Here is a 27,929-nt window from a genome sequence, read left to right as displayed (position 1 = left end):
TTAATCCACACAAACCGTACAAAGCGTTCAACTAGCGCCATCTATTACCGCTTCTGAAAACTGCATGGTACAAGAGATATTTAATATAGATAACTATCTTAACTATTCTGATTAAAGCAGATTTTAATAATCTAAATGTCGCTTCTGCTACCCCAGGAACCCTAATTCAATTTCAAAGTACAATATTTTTGTTGAAGTGTGAATTGAAGTATTTGTTCATGATATGGATATGGTATGATACGGTCACTGATGATAGTCACCATAAAAGTTCAAAACACAAACACTCCGTTCACCCGGCGGTCACCGGATGAGTCATGATGGAAGCATTCGTTTCTAAGCACCATCATATCATATCATATTATTCAGTAACATTCCAGTAGTAATATATACAATTCACTTAATGGACTAATGATAATATAGAATAAGAATAATATTATGTAATACCTTCCTACATATTGTACTACCTATTTGACATGTAATTTTATATTATTAATAAATGATGATTATGATTATGATTATGATTATTAACTAACAAATTAACATGTCATCGTCCGGTCATATTAGATTCTAACTATAGTCAATAATTGTTTGGTTGATAGATGGATGGGAACGACCCAGTTCCAGCCTGGCCACGCTCGCCAGGCTTTCCCGTGCTACGATGAACCTGGCTTCAAGGCAACCTTCGACATCACCATCAATAGAGAAGCAGACTTTAGTCCAACCATCGGAAATATGCCAATTCTGTCTACTACTACGTAAGTATAAAGTAGTTAAAAATCCATACGAGAGTGTAATATTATATACTTTATAAGAATATTGCCATAAACAATATCTAACTCGTTAAGTTTATTATTGAAAGCAATAAGCTAATACCTATTTTCTTTCTTGTTTTCCTAAGCTTTAAAATATCTAATGCCAAAACTAGCTTCAAACTTCAAACTGCAATTTAAAAATATGTAATTGAATTTAGACAACAATAAATTGTATTCATTATTGTTTATAATGGTGTTTTGAATTAAATGAAAAATGTTTCATAATTTTCTAAAACTTTGTCCTCAGTTTGGAAAATGGAAGGATATCTGAAACTTTTTACACTACGCCATATACTTCGACTTATTTACTCGCATTCATCGTCTCCCATTACGTTGACGTTGAAAACAATAACGACATCGAGAGGCCTTTCTCCCTCTACGCTCGCGACAATGTCGATACTGCCGGTGCATGGGCTCAGGAAACTGGAATTCAACTTTTGGAAAGAATGGAAATATATACTGACATTCCTTACTATACAATGGCAGAAAACCTTAACATGAAACAAGCCGCGATTCCTGATTTTTCAGCTGGCGCTATGGAAAATTGGGGAATTTTGACTTACAGGTAATATTGTGTGATAAAAGTTTTGTACAAAACTAGCGGAAACTTAGAAGACAGCACTGAAGGTGGTATTAATGCGGTTACTGCTCAGTAAAGAGCAAATAAGAAGAAAACTAAGTGTTCTAAGATATTGACCCTGGCTTTCATACGTTCTCTAAGTTCTCAACTTCAGACGCTGACTCTTCTATAAATAAAGTATCACCTTTCAAGTTTTTATTTTATTTTATTTTCAGCTTTTTTTTTGTTTTATTTTATTTACTTTATTTTAGGGAAGCCTTAGTCCTTTACGATCCCCTGAACTCCAACCATTTCTACAAACAGCGAGTGATGAACATAGTCGCTCATGAGATCACCCACATGTGGATTGGAAACCTTGTCACTTGTGCCTGGTGGGACGTGTTGTGGCTTAACGAGGGATTCGCCAGATTCTATACATACTTTTTAGCTGACTTGGTTCGTACTTTCTTCTTCACTTTAGACACTGGTATAAGTGTATTAAGATATGTCTGGATTTATTAAATTTCAATTTTAACAGGTGAGACCCGATCTTGGCTTTGAGACCCGTTTCATCATCGAGCAAGTGCAGGCTTCTATGATCTCTGACTCGATCGATAGCGCACATCCCTTGACTGACCCTAGCGTGATCGATCCCGCCAGTGTCAGTGCCCATTTCTCTACTATTACATACGCTAGAGGAGCGTCAGTGATTAGAATGACGGAACACTTCCTTGGAAACGAAACGTTTGTTAAAGGAATGCAAAACTATCTTAAAGAGAGGTATGATCACTCTGAAATATATGGAAGTTTTAATAGTTGTTCCATCGAACATGTTCCGTAAAGTGTATGATCTCCAGTTTTTCATAACAAACTGCATATTTTATATACATTTCTTAAACGAATAGTAACTTTTATTCTTTGTTTTGTAGCCAGCTATAAATTAAGAGGCCAGGCCTTTTTTATTATAGTTTAATGTAAACTCTGACGCTGATATAATATAATTGTATGTCGTAGAGCTTACAATGTAGCAGAGCCAATCCATCTCTTCACTGCATTGGATGAAGCAGCGGCAGAAGATGGTGCTTTGTCTAATTACAACGGTGTTACCATTGAGGAGTACTTCAAAACTTGGTCAGAGCAGGCTGGACATCCTCTATTGACTGTCACTGTCGACCAGAGAACTGGTCAGATGATTGTTACTCAGGTAACTTTTATTTTGTTATACTTTTACTCAACTACTGCTTTGAACTTTCTTAGGCACCCATTTCTAATTTTTTTTCAATGAATAGTCTTCGGCGAAAGTTATTCACCACGAGGACATTCACAAAACGACAACAACACAGTTTTTTTTATTTTCACATGATATGTTTAAGAAATGAAATCACGAAATGATGCCGATTTTAATTGTTTGTTAACTATGTTAAGTTCCTATGTTTACTTCTAGCACCGTTGGGAGCGTAACACTGGCGTTTCCACAATTCCCAGTCTATATATTGTGCCAATTACATGGACTCGTGCTGGGGAATCTGACTTCGAAGACCTGAAACCATCTCAGGTCTTAACTGCTCAAACCACGGTGATCGACAGAGGAACCACTGGCAACGAATGGGTCATCTTTAACAAACAGGAAACTGGTAAGACTTGTTTCTTCAGACAGCCAAGTCTCATTTTGTTGAACTTTATTTAAAAAATAATTGAAGAGTTGTTTTTATTGTATTTTTATTAATAAAATTTAATATTTCTTAATATTATTATTAATATTAAGAAATAAAATTAATATTAATTTAGCTTATGCTAAATGTCCAAAAAATTAACTGTCATAGGGGCCATTATTCGACGCGAGAGGTATACCTATGTGTGGAAGATTTTCACTAGCAGGTTAGGCCGGTCTGGCTCCTATGAGTATGAATGCCATTGCAATTTTCGATATTTTAATTTAGTACAAATAAAAAAACCGGGCAAGTGCGAGTCGGACTCGCGCACGAAGAGTTCCGTACCATAAAGCAAAAAAAAAACGGAAAAAATGCAAAAATAAAACGGTCACCCATCCAAGTACTGACCACGCCCGACGTTGCTTAACTTTGGTCAAAAATCACGTTTGCTGTATGGGCGCCCCACTTAAATCTTTATTTTATTCTGTTTTTAGTATTTGTTGTTATAGCGGCAACAGAAATACATCATCTGTGAAAATGTCAACTGTCTAGCTATCACGGTTCGTGAGATACAGCCTGGTGACAGACGGACGGACGGACGGACGGACGGACGGACAGCAGAATCTTAGTAATAGGGTCCCGTTTTAGCCTTTGGGTACGGAACCCTAAAAAACTACTGTGGTATTAAGTAAAATATGCTAATTTACAGGTTTCTATAGAGTAAACTACGATGCCACAAATTGGGCTCTTATCACTCTGGCATTGAGGAGTAACCAGAGAACTGACATTCACGAACGTAACAGAGCACAGGTACTGAAAATAGTTATAGTATCAAATACTAGTTTAATGAAACGATTGGTCAATTATCTCTGACAATATAAAAATGCCGTAAAGATAGACCTCAGAAATTGACCGAGCAAACCTTAAACCTCATGGCTGAACGACGCTCGCTACAGTTGCAGTCTCCCGATGACGCGAAGTCATATAGGCAACTCAATAGACGTATATCTAAGTCCTTGCGACATGATCTGCGTCTCTTTAATACTAACCGTATTAAAGAGACTATTGAGCGAAACCAAGGCTCCAAAGTGTTCGCAAAGGACAAGTCTATTGGGCAAAGCCAGCTGACGAAGCTGAAACGGGAAGATAGCAGCATAGCGTCGAGCAAAGCGGAGGTTTTAGGCGAGATCGAGAGGTTCTATGGACAGTTATACACTTCGATCGCAAAGCCCGTCGACAGCTTGGTAGGAGATCCAAGAGCCAAGCTGTCCCGACATTATACCGAAGATATCCCGGACATCAGTCTGTACGAGATTAGGATGGCCCTGAAGCAGCTTAAGAACAACAAGGCGCCGGGCAAAGACGGAATCACTTCAGAGCTTCTGAGAGCGGGTGGAACACCGGTACTTAAAGTCCTCCAGAAGCTCTTTAATTCCGTCTTGTACGAGGGCAAAACGCCTGAAACATGGAATAGAGGCGAGGTGGTGCTGTTTTTCAAAAAAGGTGATAACAGCCTATTGAAGAACTACAGACCCATCACGCTTCTGAGCCATGTCTATAAGCTGTTTTCAAGGGTCATCACGACCCGTCTCGAACACAGACTTGATGACTTCCAGCCTCCCGAACAAGCCGGGTTTCGAAAAGGCTATAGTACCATAGACCACATCCATACGCTGCGGCAAGTTATACAGAAGACCGAAGAGTATAACTTACCATTATGCTTAGCGTTTGTGGACTATGAGAAAGCCTTCGATTCGGTGGAAACATGGGCGGTGCTTGAGTCTCTTCAGCGATGCCATATTGACTATCGGTACATCGAAGTGTTGAAGTATTTGTATAGTAACGCCACCATGTCGGTCCGAGTACAGGAGCAGAGCACGAAGGCGATTCCATTGCAAAGAGGCGTAAGGCAGGGAGACGTTATCTCTCCGAAACTGTTTACTGCCGTAATGGAAGACACCTTCAAGCTCCTGGAATGGCAAGGACTTGGCATCAACATCAACGGCGAATACATCACTCACCTTCGGTTTGCCGACGATATCGTAGTCATGGCAAAGTCGATGGAGGAACTCAGCATGATGCTCGATGACCTCAACCGAGTTTCACAACGGGTGGGCTTGAAAATGAACATGGACAAGACGAAACTTATGTCAAATGCCAATGTTGTGCCCATCCCAGTCTCTGTTGGGAACTCGGTACTCGAAGTTGTTGACTCGTACATCTACCTAGGACAAGTAGTCCAATTAGGTAGGTCCAACTTCGAGAAGGAGGTCAACCGCCGAATCCAACTCGGTTGGGCAGCGTTCGGGAAACTACGTAATGTCTTTTCGTCCGACATACCTCAGTGCCTCAAGACGAAAGTCTTTAATCAATGTGTGTTACCAGCGATGACTTACGGCTCCGAAACGTGGTCTTTCACTATCGGCCTCATCTCAAAATTCAAAGTCGCTCAACGAGCTATGGAGAGGGCTATGCTCGGAGTTTCTCTGCGTGATCGAATCAGAAATGAGGAGATCCGTAGACGAACTAAAGTCACCGATATAGCTCACCGGATTAGCAAGCTGAAGTGGCAATGGGCAGGCCACATTGCGCGCAGAGAAGATGGCCGATGGGGTCGAAAAGTGCTCGAGTGGAGACCACGGACTAGCAAACGCAGCGTAGGACGTCCACCCACAAGATGGACGGACGACCTTGTTAAAGCCGCCGGAAGACGCTGGATGCGGGTGGCTTCCAACCGGTACGAATGGAGGTCCAAGGGGGAGGCCTATGTTCAGCAGTGGACGTCTTATGGCTGAGATGATGATGATGATGAATATAAAAATAAAACAATGCCTTCTTTGTAAGTTTTTGTAAATAAGCCTTCCTTATAAGTTATTATACATACAAAATAAATACAAATACAACATATACATATACATAAGTACCTAATGTTTTGTTGACCTATGAAACAAGGAGATTTTCACTCAATTTCAGTTGAATTATTTTTAGGTAATAAGAACTGTGATATTAATTATTTCTTTACTAACAACTTTTTAATTTTATATATATAAACTTCATCGCCCAAAAAGACCTATTATTATTAGGAGAAAACCTCCAATTATCTTGACCGAATACACATTTGATTCACAAACGATTGACTGCATTCCAGATTGTCGACGACGTCTTCCAACTCGCCAGGGCCGGCGTACTTCGCTACGAAAGAGCCTTCAACATCATCTCATTCCTGGAGTTCGAAGACCAATATGCCCCTTGGCTTTCGGCTATTACCAGCTTGAACTGGGTCATCAGGAGGCTAGCACATGACGAGGAAAACCTTGCCAAGCTAAGAGTAAGTAACTTGGAGTATAGTGTTAAAGACTTAGAAAGCTTGACGCCAGTGATCTGCCTGCCTGTAGCAGAACAGTTTTCAAACTTTCTAGTTTCCTTCCTTATAATTTTGTGATATCTGTCCGAGTATCCTCCCCTGGCTGTCGATGTGCATCTTCTGTCCTATATTTGATGGGCGAAGAAGTCATTAAATGCAGTTAAGCATAAAACTTATCTTGCATCACTCTTTCACCACAGTCAATTCGTCAACTCACCCTTTTAGTGTACTACGTAAATTAGAAATAAGAAATCTTACTCCAAATGGTGGGAAAACGGTAGGAAATGGAGAAAACGAGGGGAGGCCTTTGCCTAGCATTGGGAAACCAAAGCTAAAAAAATAGAGCTCCTTTGCATGAACAGGTAATGAGGTGTTTAGTAAGTACTTATTATTATGTTTTTTAGTACAAACTGGCCTTGTTTTATAGGAGCAAATTCTCGGACTCAGCGTGGCTGCCACAGCCCGTCTCGGATGGGCCGAAATCGAGGATGAGGACTACATGGACGGCCTCATGAGGATGTACCTGGGCACCTTCCTTTGCAACAATGGGCATGAAGGGTGCTCGGCCGCCGCCGTCACCAACTTCAATAACTGGCTGAATGGTGGATAGTAAGTACAACTTACATGTGTAGCACGGCTTTTCAAACAGCTTACACATTCTTTTTTTTATAAGCCTAACGGAGTATTGCTGGGAAAAGACCTCCTCGAGTTTTCTTCACTCAATCCTGTCGTCGTTATTAATTAATTATCAACGAAGTATAATAGGATTCTACCTAACTATTTATGCGATTATGACACAGAACTCTAGTTGACCTAATAAATTATTCTATTTGATATTATATTTTTTCAGTTTTGCGATCACTGTATTCGTTCAGAAGTTCATCTCTCTTAACGTAGCTCTTTCCCCGTTGCATTATAATGAAGCTCCAAGTATTATTTTTTTACCTAAACTTACTTTACTTTTTACTTCTTAAATGCTGTTCCATACCACAGTCTATACAGTCGTTCGACGAGGGTCGAGGAGGGTTCGCGCGCAACCGAGCTGTATATATCGCTGTCATCGCATAGCATTGACTCATCACATAGATTCGCATACTCACATACTCGCATAGATTGGCATTGATAGTAGCTTGGTACACGTCAAAGGCCGTCGGACCACTGTTACTTTTTACAGTGTGTCCATACTATGCGATGCTTCATGTACACTTTTATTACAATGTCACCAAAAACGTTTCAGCGTACCCCCCAACATGCGTCCATGGGTCTTCTGCGAAGGTCTCCGCCGAGGAACCGCAGCTGACTTCGACATCTTCTGGGACAGATACCTGGCCAACGACTTGTCCAACGACAAGATTGTCATGCTGGAAACCGCTGGGTGCACCTTGGACGAAGCCAGCTTGCAGAAATACCTTTCGGCTATTGTCGCTATGGATGACTCTGTCCGACCTCAGGACTACACTACCGCTTTGAACGCTGCTGTTACCGGCAATGAGGTTAACACTATGAGGGCTTTCAGGTGGCTGACAAACAATGTGGCTCAGGTGACCGCTGCGTGAGTATAGATTTCAATATACATATATAATACTGTCATTTTTTTTAAATATCAATGCTGTAATGCTTAGGTACCTACTTTACTGTTTTAAATATCTAATTTACTACCAATATTATTAATGCGAAAGTAACTCTGTCTGTTACCTTTTCTCACTTAAACGTAGTTTTTATATATTATAATGATATAGAAATTCTCATCTTTAAAGGAGTTTTTAATATGTTTTTTTTTTATTGATTCAAATAATATTAACGACCGGTCTGGCCAAGTGGGTAGTGACCCTGCCTGCAAAGCCGATGATCCTGGGTTCGAATCCCAGTAAGGGCATTTATTTGTATGATGATACAGATATTTGTTCCTGAGTCATGGGTGTTTTCTATGTATCTAAGTATTTGTGTATTATATATATCGTTGTCTGAGTACCCACAACACAAGCCTTCTTGAGCTTGCTGTGGGACTTAGTCAATCTGTGTAAGAATGTCCTATAATATTTATTTATTTATAACACAACATTACAGCGAACTATTACACTGTAAAATTTAAAACAGACAGTATTATACAGACTACATGATGCAGTCTTAAGGAGAGAACTAACAGTAGGTACAAATGCATAAATGAAAAACTAATAAAAGATAGAAGATTATGATGTTTGTGTGTTGGTTTTTCTGAATTATATTCTACAAGCACAATGCAGCTACCTACCTAATAATTCTACTGCCTCGCCCCGGCTGCAATCCAAAGGATACGTCATCGTTGTAGTTACTGCTGTAACGTAATAAACAGGTATTGCTAGATTTGGTTTGACGTTATTACGTTTACTTTGCAGACTTGGCAGCATTGCTACACCGCTCAGCTACGTTACTGCCCGTCTTCTGAACGAGGAACAAATTGCTGAGGTAAGTTAAACCATCACTAAACTTGACCATAGTTGCTAAATCAGGTATACAAACTTAACAACAATTGTTTTACATGAAGTTATTGATGATAATAGGGTTTGTAGGGGGATCTTCCCATACATTTCGGATCCGTCGTGCAAACCCTTTGATACTTGATGGTAACTATAAAATTGCATGTATGCTTAAGGGATTTTCGATTGATTATTGAAATACCTAATGTTTTTTTCTGTGTCAGGGAAATAATTTATATCACCAAAGGAACTAAGTAACAGGATGTAACTGTACACAAAATATAATGACTAATACAGAACTTTCCAAGATAACCATCGATAAAATTTTAATTATGCACATCATCCTCAACACTCCTTAAGTACTCGTATGGGTTTAATGGATTTATTATTAACAAAACATAGGTCGTGGTTATGACTCACATTTTTACTTTTTATTTTTTCCACACTTTGAACAGTTTTAACTGACCTTATTTTTATTAAGAAATGATGAAAAAATATTAGAATATTTTTTAAGTTTTCGATATTTTTATCTACTCACTCCTAGAATAAAGCTCAAGGTTTCTCGTTCATTAAATTAATTTTTAGGATGATTGCCTTATTGAGATTCTCATCTAGTAAATATCAAATGACCTCCCAGAAACTTCGAGTATAGAAGGTGGTCAAAGTTGCGAGACCATCAGAACCTCACCCTTATAGTTATTATCAAACCTACCACATTCTAGGTTCTAACTTGGCTGGAAGCCCAGCGGGCGGTCATCGGAGAAAGCGCTTACAACACTGGCATCAGCGGCATCGCTTCCTCCAGAGCCTTCCACGCTTGGTCCAATTCCAGAATTGAAGAGCTCGCAACTTTCTTCGAAAATGGTTACCTCGAAGATAACATTGATGACATCGTTGATCCTGAACTAGAAACGGAAACGGAACCAGAACTGGAAACAGAACCAGAAACCCCGGAAACAGAAGGAGGTCAAACTGATTCCGCTAACATTGCTGCGTTGAGCGCTGTTACCCTCATTGTGACTTTGGCTACCAATATGGTGGCGTAACTTTGTATTGATTGATTTGATTGTATGTATATAGACAGATAAATTAATATTATGTATTAAGTAATTGATATAACAGAAATGTGTTTAAATTTACTTAACCAACTTGTAAATAAATAAATCTTATATTTCTGAATATTCCATTAAACATTTTAAGGTAAAATCTCTCTCTCTCTTTACCATTTTATTTATTTATATATTTTATTTATTAAATTTCAACATATTTTTGAAGAAAATATAATGAATAAAACATTGAAAATTTTTGTTTTAATCTCAATTCCGTTCAAAAATTTTCGTCAGATTTATGTAATCTGGGACTTCTGGGAGACATGCTGTTGTACTGATGACGAAAGCAAGAAAGAGCTAGCGAGCAATTCATTGGAATAAATAAAAGTAGCCAAAAGAGAGTCGAATGTTTATGGACAATTGCTTCTAAAATTTTTGAAAGAAATGGGTGCTGCACAATATTTAAAGGCACTAGGGTTGAAAACTTCAGGTAGTGGGATGTCATATGACTACGAGTGACTCCAGAGCGAAGAAAAGCTCAAAAGACGTAGAAAAATGTATTGAAGAATGCATTCTAAGATTGCACAGAAATTATTGTTTTACTAGTCACTTCATCAGTGGCTGAAGTGAGGTAAGAGAGAAAAAGTGTATGTAGTAATCTACTATTTGCTGAACATAACATTTTGTTATGTAAGGATAAATTTATATCTTATAGAACAAATGCTGAATCCCAAAATGCACTATAATGACTACTACAGTGAAAGCTTGGTAGTTAATGTCTAGTCATTTTAATAAATCACTATGAGTTCTGAGTGACTTCTGAAAGGTTAAGGAGCTTTTTTTACTTCTCCAGTATGGCTTCTAAAGATGGGAGTAAACTTTTAATGTTCTAAATGAATGTTAACTTATAACAAACTTGTTTTGTGCACTCTAAAAAACAAATAAACAAGAGAAATATACAATAACCGATGTCTGTGAGCTGCAGAACTACTGAACGGCACAGCACCGTCAGTTAGAAAAGTTTCCAAAAACTAGATACCTAGAAAAAATCCATATCATAATATAACTATCGAACCTGATATGATCCAACTAAGAAAAGTTTCCGAGAAATGGTTGTCAATTGCGACCGGTAGAGAAGAACAGCCGAACAGAAGAAAGCCGGGCACCAATGCATTATTGCTCAGAAAGCAAGTTCGCTCAGTCGAATATTAGTAAAGCATATAGTGTAGGGAATATCAAGCATTGGAAATATTATCACTAAGTGACCCATTTTTTTATTGTTTAGGTTATACACCGGGCTTTGTTTTTACACAACATACCTATTTTTACAAGCTTTTATTTAACTTGCCGTGTTAGAGTCGGACCAAGAAAAGTCTGCAGTGGATTTGATAGCCCACGCAGTGCAAGTGTCATTTATACGCCATAATTTCATAGAAGTTTGACGTTTAAAATAACACGTGCACTGCGTGGGCTATCAAATCCGATGCAGACTTTTCATGGACTGACTCTAGTAAGTTTTTTAGTGTGGGTCAAATCTTGTAAGCTAAATTTGACCCACTTTCTGATTTCCGATTGAGCTAAAAATTTGCATACATATGTAAGTCAATGTGGCAACGCAATGTGGTGCCAATGCAATATTATGGTACCATCGTGCTGATCTGATGATGTATTATAGGCAGGAGGTAGCCATAGGAACTTGGTGATGAAACAACGCAACCTAATGTGTTTGGGCACAGATTAATAAATAGGTTTGGGATTTTTAGAATTGTCTCGATGCAAGAGGTGGATAAAAGCTTATGCTAGGCGGAATTCCTATGTACTTATAATGATTAAATACTTTTCCACTCCTATGTACTTGCTAGTTTTACATTCATCATCAATAAACCTAATCAACCACAGCGATAAATAAATATTATCAGCGATTTTAGATAACGGTCTGAATTCTCGAACGCTTTTGGTTGCTTTACGGCTTTAATCTTTATAATTATGTCGCTGATTATGATAAATATCGAAAATGTTAATAATCCATCTAGTCGGTGAGGAGTTTGCATCGTGGTCACAATGGGTGAGTCTTTATCATTTATTTTATTACCATTAAAGCAGGTACTTAATGAGTACAATGTGACGTCATTATATTGGCACTCTGCTAAAATTGTATGACCTATCAAGGTCATATTATTATATTTAATAAGACAGAATTTTAAAGCACTTTTTATGAAAATGAGATAGAATTTGACTTAGTTTTTTTTTGTCTCTAGTCAATTTTTTTTTTCGAAACTAGTAAAATACATGAAATCACTATTAAAACGCAAACTTAGGCAATTGGCTGCTTAGAATATAAAAATAAAAAGAATAAATAATTTATTTCCTTGTGAATTTGCAATTATAAGTTTACGAGTAGTTTTGGCATTTAACTTTCATTTGTACTTTATATACTGTACAATAACGATTGAATAAATAAAAGTCATAACATAAATATAATTTATAAACATCTAAGATATCTCAAAAAAGTAAAATTCTCTAAAAATTAATTTGTAGACCAATTTCTTTTAATTGGTATTTAATGGCACTCCAAAAAGAGAGTTTAATGTTACCCAAATATTGACACACACTTCAGTATAACAATATTAAAAAATAGTGTAAGTGTGGTACTGATCTCTGGAGAAAGAAGACAATATGTTTATATTGTTTGTCAAATAAAATATTACTATTTCATTAAGTAATTGTCAATTTAAAATCGATGGCATCAATTTTAATAAATTTCACAATATCTCCTTCTTTTTCCGTTCCTCTTCCCGTTTTCTTTGGGGTCGGCTCTCTGAGTTATGCTTCCGGTATTTGGCTCTGTCATAGTAATATATTGCTGGTATTTTTAGCGACTGTTTCTCCAGGTTTCTCCACCAGGTTGCTTTTGGGCGTCCTGATGGTTGTTTGTCTATGTCAATTTAATAAGATCGATAACATTAGCCCAAATTAGACAGATTTCACCATTTCCACAGGTTCCACGATGATTGTGGTGCTACTTGCCCTAGTGGGGCTGATCAATGCCCAGCACACTCCATCCATGGAGTTGAGGTCGGAGCTGGACTTGCTCGAGATCTATAACAGCAATGTGGACAGCGAGACCTCGTACAGACTGACCGACAGTATTCAGCCTAGCTGGGTGTACGTCGACATGGATGTCTACTTGTCTGAGAGCAGGTTCGATGGGATTGTGACACACGAAGTCACGGTAAGTTAATGCAGTTTAAAGAGCCAGTTCGCCGGACGATATCAGCCTACACGCAAAAGTTGACAGTTCCGAACAACTGACAGGCTGATATCGTCCGGCAAACTGGTGACCTGTGGGCCCATCGTGTATAATAAGAGCAAGAGACTTAACATGGGTACGGTAGATAGGATTTTCCACAAAGATCTGGCAAGCATAAGCCCGATTCAAAATATTTTGAAATATCTCATGAATTAAATTAGAATTACTTACAGAGCAAAATTGCATTAAAATAATTTGCACTGATAAATTGGGTTAAGTTTGAGGATTGACGTAATCACATATCTAATCACACATATGATAAGTAAATTGCTTCAGTCATCATCATTAAAAATGATAACATTTTTATTTATCATTATCGCGTTGGTCAAAAATTGTTCAGACATTAGGAAGATAAATTTGTAATTTTGTATGATTAAGTTAATACCTACTTCAAATTGAACATTTATTAAGCGCACTTTTACTACACAAGGTCACTTTTACACGTCAATATCTTGGGATTAGTCCGGTTTCCTCACGATGTTTTCCTTCACCGAAAAGCAACTGATAAATATCCAAAAGGTGCAAACTACTAGCGGTAGCTAATATAGTCTTCCACATAAAATGTTGTTCTTTTAGATTTCAGGAGATCCCCATGAGGAAATCGTGCTACACAGCAACGTCGTCGCTATCACAGCAGTCAACATCCTGGACAGCAACAACAACGCTGTAGCTTTGAACCTCGAGAGGCCCTTCGAGCTCGACAATATTTACGAGCTCTTGATCATTAACCCTGCTTCCCCTGTCGTCGCCGGCGAATACACTATCACCATTAGATACCGTGGAGTAATCAATGAAAACCAGTACGAAAGAGGGTTCTACAAGGGCTATTACTTCCTCAATGGTGTAAAGCGGTAAGTTGCCGAAATATCTGCAAAAATTACTGTAACTTCTTGTAATAGTAGAAATGTTCATTATAATTTATAAACCTCACAAGAGTCACAAGTAAATTTGGTTCAGAATGTTATTAGATAGGTACCAAAATTTCTTGTTACAGTGAATATGCTACGACGCAGTTCCAGCCCTTCTACGCCAGGAAAGCTTTCCCTTGCTTCGACGAGCCTCAGTTCAAATCAAAATTCGTACTCTCTATCACGCGTGATGCTGCTCTCAGCCCTTCCTATTCTAATATGGCTATCAATCAAACCGAGACGTAAGTATTAACATAGGTACAGGTAAGTATTAATAATTAAAATTCAATTTTAAATTTAAAACCTTAAAATCTTTTTTTTAATTAGGCCCCTGTGAGTTCATTATCAGAAATCTTACTTACCTTTTCTCTTTACAGTGTTTCCGAAGGCCGTATTAAAGAGACTTTCTTGCCTACGCCCACCATCTCTGCCTACCTGATTGCATTCCACGTCAGTGACTTTGTCGAGACTACTGACGGTAGCCAGCCCGACAGGCCCTTCGGTATCATATCTCGGCCAGGTGTTGAGGCTCAGCATGATTATGCTCATGACATCGGAGTTAGGATCACCAATGAGATGAACGAATACTTCAATTATGATTACTACAACATGGGCGAAGGAGAACCAATGAAGAACGATCACATTGCTATACCTGATTTCCCAGCTGGTGCTATGGAGAACTGGGGAATGGTTAACTACAGGTAATTTATTATCAAAAAACGCACAAAAATTCTTACCCCCTTATTCATAAAACTTTACGGGCCAGATTTAGTTAAATGTTTTATCTTCTTCTTACAATTACCCAAGCCAAAATGGCAGATAAAGACAAACGATTATTAGCTGATCGAGGTTTATAGCGCGTTTATGAATAAGAGGGTTAGTATTGTTTTATAACTACGTAAGAAAAACAATAGAATAGATCAAATTAAAAAATAAATATTGTGATGTGTGTTATTTATAAGTCGAAACACGGCCAGTGCTCAAGGCAGGAATCAATCCTGTGTCCTCAGCATCTTGAACATTGGAGGCCTTAGTCACTTTTTCTTTAGTAGGTATACGGTTTAGTATTATGTTAAATTTTTACTAAGTAATTTCAACTCCTGTCTCCTGTATTTCCAATAACCACGTGGTTACGAGTATTATTCGTTTTTTTTTCAGGGAAGCTTACCTTCTGTACGACCCGGCTAACACTAACATCATCAACAAGATCTTCATCTCCACTATCATGGCCCATGAGCTGGCCCATAAATGGTTCGGTAACCTGGTCACTTGCTTCTGGTGGAGCAACTTGTGGCTCAACGAGTCTTACGCTAGCTTCTTTGAATACTTCTCTGCTCACGCTGTAAGTTTGAAATTAATCTATAATGTATTTCTCTCTCTCTCTTACACACACACAAACACATACAGACATCGAATTTAAACTGTTGTGAGACATTCATTGAATAATTTTACGGTTTAGACTTACTTGTTTTTAGACACTCGCGCGTCGTGCGACTTGTTTCGGAGAGCCTAGGTCTCCTTTCTCATGCACTAACAGTGCGAGCAGCGACTAAACCACTTTAATCTAAACCACTAAACCAATTTTAAACGACTTATTATTAGTCGCGCGAGTGACTAAAAACAAGTGAGTCTAAACTGTAAAATTATTCAACATACACACATAATACGCTGTTTCTATATTGTATGTATCTGTAATTAAACGTTGTTGCTAAAATCAATGAAACGTTAAATAATTCTATAATAAATGAGTACATTTTATTACTTACTTATCACAGAACCAAACGCCATTAGCAAAATTAAAGAAGTTACCTTAGTACAACATATTTTTTATACTATCGATCGCATTAAAAGTGTGTTCTTGATTTTAGCACTAACAGCCAAAACTCAATTGTTGTTAAGACCATGCAATAAGGTTAACTAAGTGTTAGTTAACAATGTGAACGATGGTCCTTGGCCACGCTGCCATATTATAACATTTGCAGCTTCTTTTTGTTTAGCATTATCTAAATCAACTATTTATTCCAGGCTGACCCGTCTCTCGAGCTAGCCGACCAGTTCATCGTCGACTATGTCCACAGTGCTCTGAACTATGACGCTTTCGCTAGCGCCACTCCCATGAACTTAAGCACTGTCACTCATAACGCCTCTATCAGCGCCCACTTCTCGACCGCCAGCTACGCTAAGGGGGCCTCGGTCTTGAGAATGATGGAGCACTTTGTAGGACCTACCGTTTTCCGTGATGCATTGAGGACTTATCTCGCCGACAAGTAAGTTTTAATTAATGAGCTTATTAAATATCATCTGACGCTGGTACTGTTATTAACTTTACCCAAAACCATAAATCGTGCTCTTTCAATAGTTTCGCTTAAGAAAAATCTGTCTAACGCTACTTTATGTACCTACATTGTGTTTTATACCGTACAAACAAAAGAGGCACAATCACTATTTGTAACATATTGCTATGTAGTATTTTAATTTATTTTAAGCTGGTTATTTAAGTAATGTTAGTCGAAAGTCTATTGATATGTTTCCAACCGTTTCGAAGATCATCAACCGGAGCAACGTCTGCAGAGAATGACGATTGCCTTTACCTTCTGACAATTTAAATTTTTTATCACAATCTTTTTTTCTCCATTCGATTGAAGTTCTTAGTTATGCTTAATAAGCCTATCATTTTCAGCGCCTACGGCCTCGGCACTCCTGAGGACATGTACGACGCGTTCAGGTCTGCGGTGGCCGCGGACCCAACCTACGCAGCAACATACGGAACCCTGGATGTGGGCGAGGTCTTCGACAGTTGGGTCCAGAACCCTGGCTCTCCCGTCTTGAATGTAGACGTTAACATGAACAGCGGAGAAATCACTGTTACTCAGGTACTTAGTCACTTGTTTATTACGATGTTTTTTTTTAACTATTTTTCTAAAATTAATTTTATTTTTTGTATATCTATGTGGAGACTGTCCGCTAAAGTAATGACGATATTAAAAATAAATCTATAATCGAATCACAGAATTATGAATGCTTTTAGTAAAAACTTTACAACAACTGGATAATAACTGTATCATGTTTATTTGTTTTGTACATAGGTAAAGTCTTTTTTCCTTATATGTAGTTTGTCTACAACGTATCATTAAATGTAGCCATTAGAATCATATTTCTATTGGTATCAGCTTTCTCGTCACATGATTATTCATGTTCTTATTATAATAATTTAGCATTTAGTTCTCTGCAATGCTTTTTACAATATCTTTATGTTTATCCTGCAGAGCCGTTTCCTCATCGGAAACACTGTTTACAATCACCAATGGCTAGTCCCTTACACCTGGACCCACAGTGCTGACCCCGATTTCACCACCACTAAACCAGCTAGTGTCTTGACCACGGCTTCTACCACTGAAAACATGCCGGCTGGACATAACTGGGTCGTGTTTAACATCCAACAGTCTGGTAAGCAAAACTTCAAATGTTGTAATTTCAATTGTTGTCGTACAGTCGACGTCAAAGATATGTTTACACTTTTGAACCTTACTCCTTTGTAATAAGGCGAAAAGTGTAAACATATCTTTGACGTCGACTGTACGTCTATATTTGGTCGCCCACATTATTAACTGTCTATCGGTGGACTTTATGCCTTTTGTAATAAGGTCCACAGATGGACAGTTAAGATTGTTGCTGTTTGTAAATTTACTTATTTTTTTTGTTGGTAAAATAACTTTTTTTTTATTATTTTACTCACGGGAAAAACTGTTTAGAATGTTGAACCATGTCGATTTCAATCACATAAAACAATTTTATACAGTATACGAGTATGATAAAAAAAAACAAATATTAGACTTACATTTATTTTCCGTCACAATGTTGAAAAATCAATGTACGGTTTTAAAAGTACCTATACTTCGTTTTTTTTAGCATTAGAAATTAGGTAAACAATCTTGATGTGTCTTTTAATTGAAAAACACATTTTTAAAATAAGTTACGGCAAATATGTAACAATTATGAACCTGATACGATCATTTATATTCTTCTGCTTTCATAAATGATAGTTCCTGATTTTTAGTAAGCGTTTTTCAATTAAAAGACATGCCAAAATCGCTTATCTTCTTCCAAGTTCTTTCTAATGCTAAAAAAAACGAACTATAGCTTTCTATCTTTTTTAACAGGATTATACCGTGTCAACTACGATGACCACAACTGGGAGATGCTTGCTGCGGCACTTCGCAATAATAAAGATCAATTCCCCAGACAAAATAGAGCTCAGGTAACTATCAAATCATGAAACTCTTCTTTTCTCTTTATCCTCCTTAAGTTTTTAATTTTAAAGTGCATGAACTAAACGCAAACTTTTTTATTTTAATTTGTAACTTCAGTTTAATTAGTAAATAAAGACACCAGTTTTATATTGTTCTTCTTCGCTTCTAGTTCGTCAATGACGTTCTCCATTTCGTACGAGCTGGAGAATCGTATATCACCATCTCACGCGCCTTCGACGTTCTCTCTTTCTTGGAGAATGAAGATGATTACCTCGTGTGGGCCGGAGCTCTTGGTCAGCTCGACATAATCAGGCGCCGTCTGGAGCACATTCCTGCTGCCAAAGAGCAGTTCGAGGCGAGTATTATCAACGTCATGTTTCATCAAAATTACCTTTTTAGTACTTTGTTAGCTTATTTCGCTTAAACCGCATTGTACTCTTTAATCACTTTCATCCGTAAAGACATACTTATGTCGTTGGACGATACGATACAAATATTGTAAATTTAAATAGTAGAGTAACTAAGACTTAAAAATAGTAGGTAGGTACTTAAAATGTTTTTTGTATTTTCCGCAGTCAAACAATTATATTTTTGCTTTAGGCATACCTTCTTGAGCTGATGGAGTATGCCATCGAGTCCCTGGGCTACGAAGAAGCGGCCACCGACTCCACCACTAGAATCCTGAACCGCATGCAGCTCCTGAACTACGCTTGCAACCTTGGCCATGAGGGCTGCATTGCTGACAGCTTGGAGAAGTGGAACGCTTTCAAGGCTAACCCCACAAGCAGTTTGTAAGTACAGAATAATGTTAACATATATTATTTTATTGCTAACTTGTCTGTCCATATCTCATAGGTTTTTGAATTTTGTTGCATTTTTTCAGTTTAAAATTTATGAGTTATTAATAGAGTTTGACCAGCGAGTGGCTGCACAAAAAAAAAGCGGCAAATTCAAAAAATCTTTAACTGGTAACACGAAGCATAGTGCAAAAAAAGTAATTTGATACTTGGTAATTCATACGTAATTAATTTTTGTTTTGATTAGTGACTGACTGAAGTCTGCAACGTAGCAGACTGTAAATTTAATACAGTAAACAGACTGAGGATATCGTTGCAATGCAATTATAACCCCTGGCTTCTAATTTAGCCCACTTAAAAATTAAAAATATGATTGAATAGTTATCATTATTATCAGAGATACTAAAAACGAAGGAACGAATTGTTAGTAGACTAATCAGTCAATCATTACAAAAATATGTAGTAAACATAAATATCTTTACTTCAACTGTACAAAAAGTAAGTTATTATATTATCCTAAGATTCCTAAGTTATAGAAAATGATACTTTGTTGTTACAAATAAATTTCAGGACTGACCATTAAACGGCACCCTTTAAATCTCATTTCTTTGGTCGTTGAAGTCAACAACCAAGGCATATGTCATAATATTGAACTTGGTTCTCATATGACATTTATATTTTTGATAGGATTAAAAATTACTTTATTTGTGTTTTATTTTGAAGTTTTGAACTCGGGTTAATTACAGGCGATTATTTATTAAGCATAAATATTTCCCTTGTGCTATTAAAGTAAACCTTCACAAGGGAAATATTTATGCTTCCCGTTGTACTTATAAAGTTAGTAATAATAAAAAGTCACATATTGTATAATGGAGCTGAACTGAAGGTAGGTGAAAGAAAACACAATTTAGTTTCAATCTACTTTTAATATTGTTAGTTTATAAAGAAGGTGCCTATTTATTTAAGAATCATAATCGAAATCGGATTCAAGAAATTCAATTCCTGACAGAGAACTATCACTGTCATTGTCACTTTCCCGAACTTCTATTATGAATGGAGCTAGTTCAGTGTCTGTAATGTTGTCCTTAGACTTGTATTTTCGTTCCACATTTATTACATGGTCTGTACTTTTTTTCCAATCTTCCGGGGTAATCATTGCAAAACATTCTCGGATCAAGTTTTCCGTATCTGAACCCGGTAGCCCCACATTTCTGCTGGCTATTTTTCGCTTTGTGAGGCTCCATATCAACTCAATAGCGTTTAGATCGCAATGGTATGGAGGCAATTTAAGGACCTCATGCCCATGCTGCTTCAATAACTCCTCTGCTGCATATATGGGACCAATTTTATTTTCCTCAACGAGGCACATCAATTCCTCCTTTTTGAAACACTCTTCATATGGGATATTATTTTCCCTTAGCCATTTTTGAATATCAGCCTTTAAGCTGTGCATGGTTGGAGGCTTATTTATTTGTGTTACATGGTAACTGGCATTGTCCATAACAATTACACTGGGCTCAGTCAAATTTGGGATTAACATTTCTCGTAGCCACTTTAAAAAATTAGAACTGTTCATGTCATCATGATAGTCAGCTGCTTTGGATTTTGTGCTAAAAACAAGCAAAGCATTGGGCACAAATCCTTGCTCTGATCCAGCATGCACTATAATATGCCGCTTACCCGAGGAAATTTTTTCAACTAAACCGGAAGTTGAAGGCCCTTGCCATGACTTCTTCGGTCTGTAATTTTGATGGACATATGTCTCATCAAGATACACAATATTTTTTCCTTCTTCCCGTTTTTTATGTATAGCTCTAAGAAACCTTTGCCTCCACCCAGATATTTCAAACTTTTCCATGAGGATGGAGCGCTCTTCTTTATTTTTTTTAAACTCAAATCCGTTCTCGTGTAGTATTTTCCTCAGTGTTTCACAACATCCTGAGAATCCTATAGATTCTTTCAAATCCGCATGTAAGGCTCTTAGAGTAGGTACCTGCTTTTTGACGCAATAAAACTCATTAATTTTATTACGGATGGCTGACACATCAAAATTGTCTAAATTTGACACAGTTGGTGGCCGGGGTCGTTTTTTCCCTGGCGTATTCCATTGGCCTTGGTTAATAGAACCCTCTTTTTTAATTGTGCGTAGTGTACGAATGCTTGCACCTGAAAAAAAAACAGTTTTAACAATAGGAATTTTAACAAAAGAACACTAAAATATTAATAAACCTAGATGTGAAAATATAGATTATTTATATTACCTGTCATAGTAGACACTTTCTCTAAATAACTTGATTCTGATGCGTTATTATCAATAACATTCTTCAGTTCGCTTGCTAGCTTTTGAATAGTTTCTCTAACATTTTCGTCATCTACGCCCGCTGTAATATAAATAAATCATAAGTTTAGTAATACAAACAAATGTTCCTATCTCGTAAATTAAATTTGGTACAAGAAGCATCAACATTGTTTGATAATGACTTACCGGTCGCCTGAATGATTTCGTCCAATATTCGCTTCTTTTCTAGTAATCTCTCATTTTCGTCGTGTCGAACTTGATTATAGTTACAGATTATCTTAAATAACATGCTCCTCACACTGCTTCTAATCGGTTTAGCCATTATAATACGATATAAACTATAAACTTCCGTAACGAATGAACTAACATGAGAATTTGAGAATCTAGGTTATGTGTAAACTCGTTTGACAATATTTTTGACACTTTTGACAGCTAAAATTATTGCCATATATAGAATTCTCTAAAAACGCTTGTGCAGCGACTCGCTGGTCAAACATATGTTTGCAAATAAAAACTCACATAAATGTGACACAAATATCAATATTGTTTGGTAACAGAAGCTGTCAACATTTTGACAGTTGTTTGACACTTTTGACAGATAAAATTGTTGCCATATGAAGAATTCTGTAAAAATGCTTGTGCAGCGACTCGCTGGTCAGACTATAATCTTTATTTATGAGTCGATCTAATTATGTTCAGTTATTAAAATAATTAGTTATGTTACTTGGGGTGCGATTCGATGTGCAATAATACATTTAAATTACTAAGAAAAAATGATTACACCGTCTCTTATTAACATAAGTTAGTTAAAATCCTTAACAACTGTATTTTTGGAAAAAATCTTTAAAATGGTTCAGTTCATCATCACCGTACAATCGAAGACAGAAATGCCTTTTAGATTACCACATTGTTAAAGGAAAGTTGACTGTGCCGTTAATAAGAACAGTATTGCTACGATAATTCTTGAAGAACTTAAACATCTTCCAGAGTCCCCGTGAACGCTCGCCGCTACGTCTACTGCGTCGGACTGAGGCACGGTGACGCTACCGACTACAACTTCCTCTTCGACCAATACGAGACCTCTGAGAACGCCGCCGACATGATCGTCATCCTCAGAGCTCTTGGCTGCACCAAGGATGAGAACCGGCTTCAGCAGTAAGACGTTTATTATATTAGTTAATTTTGTTTTTGTTTAAATTTTATTTAAGGCTACGATAAGAAGTTTGTCAAATTTTAATCGACTTTCGACAGATATTCAAATATTATCTGCTTTGCATTTCACATTGGCTAATGGAAAAAAATGTATTTTACGTAATTTAATTACGTAATATTTAATATCTCACATCACCTATATTTTAAAGTGTCAAATTATTTATATCTCTGTTTGTCTCGTTGCATCATGATGACCTATGGGTCATTGGGGATTTTAGTTAAATACTTTAGTGGTAATATTGATATGCACATACACAACAATATATATACGCTTATAACACCGACAATATATGTAACAACCTATATATATTCGTATACGCTTGTTTGAAGCAAATAAACATTCATTTATTCATTCAATACTAATATTCAAATTTCAATTATATTATGCAATTAAGTATCTAAGTATATGATTTATTATGTTCTATCTTTGTGTGTGCAACAAACTTTGTCTTGGTTTAGTCTTGGTCCTGCAAAGTTCCCTCAAAAACTCTAATGTCTTTTGCAGCTACTTGCAGCAGTCCTTGACCAACGACAAGATCCGCTATCACGACAGGACCAACGCCTTCGCCTACGCTCTTGCAGGAAACAGGGAGAATTATCAGACCGTCGTCACATTTTTGCAGAATAACTTGGCTGACATCAGAGTGCTGTAAGTTGGAAATTGTTTGGAATAAAATTTAATGATACAACTTAAATATTAATATATTTTTTCTTTTTTACTTTGGGACGTACAGTCAGCAGCAGAAGTTGCTAAACGGGCAAGGTATTCAAAATTACCTTAACACGCTCTTATTCTCTTAAGATAAAGTCGTGTCAAGATCATTTTGAACACCTGGCTCGCCTAGAAACTTCTGCTGCTGACTGTACCACATTATTTGATTACAATCGATAAATTGTATATACAGAGGTGGGTTCGAGTCCCACGTTGGCCAAGGTTGATCCTCGTTGATTTTTTCATTGTAATTGACATCTGCATAATTGCCATAATTATACAATTTATATTCAGATACAAGTAAGATTTCATTTTGTAATATTAATTGGAGTCAAATTCTTATTATGGCAACTAACTTTTATACTGTGTAATAAAAAAAGCTTTGTTTGAAAATGAAAGGCTAATATTTATTTGTGTAGCCCCGTAAACATATAGGTACTACAATTTTTTTTTGTTTCCAGCTATGGTGGTGTGGCCAGATTGAATGTAGCCATAAATGCACTTGTTACTTACTTGACTGACTTTGAGGATATTACTAGCGTAAGTATAAAATTACAAATGTAACATAAATAATACATTCTTGATACTTTTCGTTCAAAAAGTGATCTTAAATTTACTAAACTTTTGCCCGTAAATACATCTGCATATAAATCGTTCAACGCTATCGTTAAAACTCCACTTTAGAAAATAAATATCTTTACAAATCATAGTCTAGGCCCTGTTAATTGTTATGTTAGGCTGCTAAAACATCAAACGTTTAAATATTTTTTTTTTTTTTTTCATAATATTTATTCATCAAATTTATTTATTTTATTAGTTTTAGTTTTAATTTATTTAGTCTATACTTAATTTTAATAATAGTTTGTATAAGTTTTGTTATTGAATAAATTATTTCACAGTTGTTCATCAAATACAGATCAAAGTCAATCTTAAAATCTACTTAAATAATTTACATACAATGTCCTAACTTAGAATCTAAACATATTACTAATATACTATCCTACTTACACTATCAGCCCCATTCCGACCCCCACCCAGCCCAAAAGTGCCAAAGATGCTAGCGGCATTACCGCGCTGGATGGCAAGCGATATCTGTTGGACTAGATAGGAGCCTGATTAAATAAAATTAAAAACAAATATCGCGAAAATTAATCCATGATTTACTTTACAGTTCCAAGCCTGGGCGTACGAAAACCAATTGGCACTTGAAGATTCCTTCCAAACCGCCAAGAATGTGGTTGCAACAGCCGTCACTAACATCCAGTGGGGCAACAGCGTCGTCAGAGATATCTACTCTTTCCTTCGAGGAAGAAATGCGGCTGGCGCCATCACTGCCCCTACCTTTGTTGCCTTGCTATTGGCAGCCATAATGGCTCACTTCATCCGTTAATTTAAAATATTTTTTAAGAATACTTTAAGTCTAACAGCAGAAAATGTAAAGTTGCTTAACTATGCTGAATCTTGCAATAAAAATGACGCTAAAAGTCCTCGTCTACTTTGTGAAGTTAACTAAAATGTAATTGTTGAACAATTTGTAAGTATATGACAATATTTCAGTAGCTGAAAGGCTTTATTGATGTAAGAACAACTGACTTTATTAGAAATAAATTATTTATATTTATACAAGTTTTCTGTTTTATTTTCCGTATCCTAGAAAATGGAATGAAGACCAATCTTAGCTCAATAAGTAATTAAATATTTTGTAGAGCATACAAATCACTAAATTTGATGATATATGACAGTTTTCCTTGAACTGTTACTTGTTTTGTTATATGAATGGTTAAATGAAATTTTATTTATTTTCATTAAGGTTAGGTTTAGGTTGATTCCCACTCACAATGCAAAGTTAATTTAGTTAAAACTGAAACAGTAGGGAAGTAAGAAGAACAAAAAAAGAAACCATAATCTTAATGCAATTCAGGAAAAGAATACATATTTTACAATACAGAAAACAATATTCTAGAATTCTAGATGATAAAATGGAACATATAATTATTATGATTAAAAATCTTATCAGAATTTAAGTACGTACATACCTAACTTTAGTCGTAAGCAATAATTTATGATAAATATGACTTATGATACTTAAGTGTTTTTTATCTGATATCGGTGATATCGTTAAGTTTTATGACAATAATCAAATTATAACCTTAATTGCCATTTCATCTGTGTCGTTTCCCCGTGAGGGACATTTTTGTTATCAGGTAAGTTTAGATTCGAAAAGTTTTTTTATTAGTTAGTGGCAAACAAGAGTCGTGTTCTTTTACCGAGCAATTTAATACAATTATACATATAATATCGATTAACTTTTACAGAAATGTCCTTTTCCTACATCGCTTTGGTTTTGGCGCTAATTGCGCTAGTCAAGGGTGATCATCCTGTCTCCTTGCAAAGGGAACTTGACTCTGTAGATCTCACATCAGACGTGAACAGAAATGATGAACAAGTATATCGGTTGCCTGAGAGCGTTATTCCATTGGAGTATGAAATATTTATAGATCTGTATTTTGCTGAACGCACTGATAGACCATTCAGTTTTGATGGCAGAGAAAGTATAATTATTCAGGTAAGTGTTTTTACTTATATTTAAATATTAGCTTGTAGGTATAAATTGAAGTCAAAAATTCAAAATAAAGTGACTTATTTTGAAATCTGCTACTCAATTAAGCTACCAATTAACTAACAAAATCTAAAGTTGCTAAGAAAACTAATCTGGAAATAAGCTTTGCACAATATAAACGAGTACCGTGACACCCTAATTTCATTTGCATTATTTTTGCAGGCTGTTGAAGACAACGTTTCCAACATTGTGTTACATGCGAACGTTGACCGAATAAACGCAATCAGTGTTTTAAATTCAAATGGCGCTCCAGTTGCATTAAACGTATCTGAACCCTTTACTATCCAGCCACAATACCACTTCCTCATCATTAACTTAGATGAGACTCTGGTCAATGGAAATATATATACTCTCTATATTGAGTATTCTAACACTATGAATGTAGGGCCGATGAAAAGAGGTATCTGGAGAGGATACTATACCGATGACGATGGCGTTGAAAGGTTGGTTTTGTGATACGGCAATTTGCCATCATCATAGTTAAGGCCGTCGCCAAGTTGATCTGATGAAGGAAGCTGCAGAAGTTTGTTAGAATTGTAATATTGTTTAGTCGGTAGAGGATGCAACAAAAGCTTGTGTGAAAATAACATTGTTCAAAAAACATGTTTCAGATTTTATGCTACCACTCACTTTCAACCGTACAGCGCAAGGCAAGCCTTTCCTTGCTGGGACGAGCCCCTTTTTAAAGCTACTTTCAAAGTTCATCTATCCAGCCCAGCTAATTACAATTCTGTTTTCTCCAATACCAGAATTGGAAACACTGAATCGTAAGTATTTATTCAGTTTTTAATTGCTCCTGTGCCTACAACATAGAAAGTATTCTGTGTTTGTTTGTAGTTAAAAGTAATTAAATCACATAATTTTTCCTTTCAGCCTTTCCGATAACCGGATTCGTACAAACTTCTTAGAGACCCCTAAAATGTCGTCGTATCTCGTGACTTTCCTCGTCAGTGAGACTTTCACAGTCATCGCTGAGGACACCTCCTTCACTCCCTCTATCAGAATCATCGGCAGATCCAACACCGTCAGCCTTGGTGATCATGCCTTGGATCTGGCTGTCAAGATGACTACATTCTTTAATGACTACTTTGAAATCCCGTACGAGACTATGCATCTCAATTTGCTGAACGATCATATTTCGTCTCCTGATTGGGCTTCTGCTGGTACTGAAAATTGGGGAATGGTAAGCTACAGGTAAATATTCAATGAATTTATGTTTAGAAAATTTGAATTAGGTATTGACATTGAGTCAAAATTACATTCTAAATATTTTATAAAATGACCATGCCTCGGACATAATTTGCGTTTTGCGAACATTTTTATATGAAAAGCTAAAAAGACGAACAACTCAAAAAATTTAATCAAACATTGGTCAACTAAGAGAATTATTTCAACACTTACGATTTTGCAGAGAATTGTACCTTACACTGAACTCCAGTGAATCAATCATGAGTAACGAGCACTATGCAGGCACCCTGGTCTCTCATGAGCTGGCTCACAAGTGGTTTGGCAACCTGATCACCTGTTTCTGGTGGAGCAACACTTGGATCAACGAGGGCTTCGCCAGCTATTTTGGCTATATTGCTACTAATCAGGCAAGTATTGTTTACAAATGTGTATCAGTGGCCTATTTTATAAAGCAACAAGTGACAATTTACAAGCGGAAGTCTCTTTCTAACCCTTTATGTTAGAACGAGACTTCCGCTTGTAAATTGTAACTTGTAGCTTTATTAAATAGGCCACTGAGCTTTTCAATTTTGAACACAATTTTGCAAATTTCATTAATTAGATTTTTAATGTCGATCGAGGGTGAGCATAATATTCCAGCAAGCGTATTGTTGTTTAAATGTAATTTGCGAAAATTACTTAGTGCCGCACTGTCGGTTAAACGCTTTTCCTTTTGATCTCTACACTTTTCGATTTTGTACT

The 27,929-nt window shown here is 36.7% G+C and overlaps 4 protein-coding genes across 4 annotated transcripts in view; 3 read left to right on the top strand and 1 right to left on the bottom strand.

The window, feature by feature from the left end:
• The window catches only part of LOC134664759 (uncharacterized), a 31,485-nt gene extending 21,588 nt beyond the window's left edge, over nt 1-9,897 (top strand). Inside the window, exons 31-42 of the mRNA XM_063521503.1 lie at nt 600-755; nt 1,060-1,377; nt 1,644-1,827; nt 1,910-2,151; nt 2,386-2,575; nt 2,816-3,005; nt 3,733-3,833; nt 6,172-6,351; nt 6,815-6,996; nt 7,625-7,939; nt 8,763-8,832; nt 9,566-9,897. Coding sequence (XP_063377573.1) covers nt 600-755; nt 1,060-1,377; nt 1,644-1,827; nt 1,910-2,151; nt 2,386-2,575; nt 2,816-3,005; nt 3,733-3,833; nt 6,172-6,351; nt 6,815-6,996; nt 7,625-7,939; nt 8,763-8,832; nt 9,566-9,889 — 2,452 coding nt within the window. The 3' untranslated portion in view covers nt 9,890-9,897. The remainder of the gene's footprint in view (nt 1-599; nt 756-1,059; nt 1,378-1,643; nt 1,828-1,909; nt 2,152-2,385; nt 2,576-2,815; nt 3,006-3,732; nt 3,834-6,171; nt 6,352-6,814; nt 6,997-7,624; nt 7,940-8,762; nt 8,833-9,565) is intronic.
• Nucleotides 9,898-11,843: 1,946 nt separating this feature from the next.
• LOC134664758 (uncharacterized) overlaps nt 11,844-27,929 on the top strand; it is a 33,518-nt gene continuing 17,432 nt past the window's right edge. Inside the window, exons 1-19 of the mRNA XM_063521502.1 lie at nt 11,844-11,957; nt 12,892-13,124; nt 13,779-14,053; nt 14,197-14,352; nt 14,488-14,811; nt 15,269-15,452; nt 16,136-16,377; nt 16,791-16,983; nt 17,377-17,557; nt 18,271-18,368; nt 18,530-18,715; nt 18,961-19,151; nt 22,444-22,611; nt 23,174-23,317; nt 23,842-23,920; nt 24,552-24,765; nt 25,696-25,861; nt 26,874-27,194; nt 27,412-27,595. Coding sequence (XP_063377572.1) covers nt 11,954-11,957; nt 12,892-13,124; nt 13,779-14,053; nt 14,197-14,352; nt 14,488-14,811; nt 15,269-15,452; nt 16,136-16,377; nt 16,791-16,983; nt 17,377-17,557; nt 18,271-18,368; nt 18,530-18,715; nt 18,961-19,151; nt 22,444-22,611; nt 23,174-23,317; nt 23,842-23,920; nt 24,552-24,765; nt 25,696-25,861; nt 26,874-27,194; nt 27,412-27,595 — 3,543 coding nt within the window. The 5' untranslated portion in view covers nt 11,844-11,953. The remainder of the gene's footprint in view (nt 11,958-12,891; nt 13,125-13,778; nt 14,054-14,196; nt 14,353-14,487; nt 14,812-15,268; nt 15,453-16,135; nt 16,378-16,790; nt 16,984-17,376; nt 17,558-18,270; nt 18,369-18,529; nt 18,716-18,960; nt 19,152-22,443; nt 22,612-23,173; nt 23,318-23,841; nt 23,921-24,551; nt 24,766-25,695; nt 25,862-26,873; nt 27,195-27,411; nt 27,596-27,929) is intronic.
• On the top strand, nt 18,944-24,806 carry LOC134664649 (membrane alanyl aminopeptidase-like). Its single transcript, XM_063521391.1, has 5 exons — nt 18,944-19,151; nt 22,444-22,611; nt 23,174-23,317; nt 23,842-23,920; nt 24,552-24,806. The coding sequence occupies exons 1-5, from the start codon at nt 18,979-18,981 to the stop codon at nt 24,768-24,770; spliced, it is 783 nt and encodes a 260-aa protein (XP_063377461.1). The 5' UTR covers nt 18,944-18,978; the 3' UTR covers nt 24,771-24,806.
• LOC134664644 (uncharacterized) lies at nt 20,064-22,125 on the bottom strand. The gene is made up of 3 exons (XM_063521384.1): nt 21,643-22,125; nt 21,419-21,538; nt 20,064-21,323 (listed from the first exon to the last, which is right to left on the bottom strand). The coding sequence occupies exons 1-3, from the start codon at nt 21,776-21,778 to the stop codon at nt 20,119-20,121; spliced, it is 1,461 nt and encodes a 486-aa protein (XP_063377454.1). The 5' UTR covers nt 21,779-22,125; the 3' UTR covers nt 20,064-20,118.

The sequence above is a fragment of the Cydia fagiglandana genome, chromosome 5, assembly GCF_963556715.1.
Source record: "Cydia fagiglandana chromosome 5, ilCydFagi1.1, whole genome shotgun sequence".
NCBI lineage: Eukaryota > Metazoa > Arthropoda > Insecta > Lepidoptera > Tortricidae > Cydia > Cydia fagiglandana.
Note: the sequence above shows the minus strand (reverse complement) of the source record. Positions and strands in the feature narration are given on the sequence as shown.

What these genes read in the sequence shown, in the direction of transcription:
- LOC134664649 (XM_063521391.1), top strand. Translation starts at nt 18,979, where the DNA reads ATGGAGTATGCCATCGAGTCCCTGGGCTACGAAGAAGCGGCCACCGAC. An exon ending in GCTAACCCCACAAGCAGTTT is followed by an intron (nt 19,152 to 22,443) that starts GTAAGTACAGAA and finishes AACATCTTCCAG; the next exon opens with AGTCCCCGTGAACGCTCGCC. An exon ending in TTGGCTGACATCAGAGTGCT is followed by an intron (nt 23,318 to 23,841) that starts GTAAGTTGGAAA and finishes TTTTGTTTCCAG; the next exon opens with CTATGGTGGTGTGGCCAGAT.
- LOC134664644 (XM_063521384.1), bottom strand. Translation starts at nt 21,778, where the DNA reads ATGGCTAAACCGATTAGAAGCAGTGTGAGGAGCATGTTATTTAAGATA. An exon ending in CGAAATCATTCAGGCGACCG is followed by an intron (nt 21,539 to 21,642) that starts GTAAGTCATTAT and finishes TTTATATTACAG; the next exon opens with CGGGCGTAGATGACGAAAAT. An exon ending in GAAAGTGTCTACTATGACAG is followed by an intron (nt 21,324 to 21,418) that starts GTAATATAAATA and finishes TTTTTTTTTCAG; the next exon opens with GTGCAAGCATTCGTACACTA.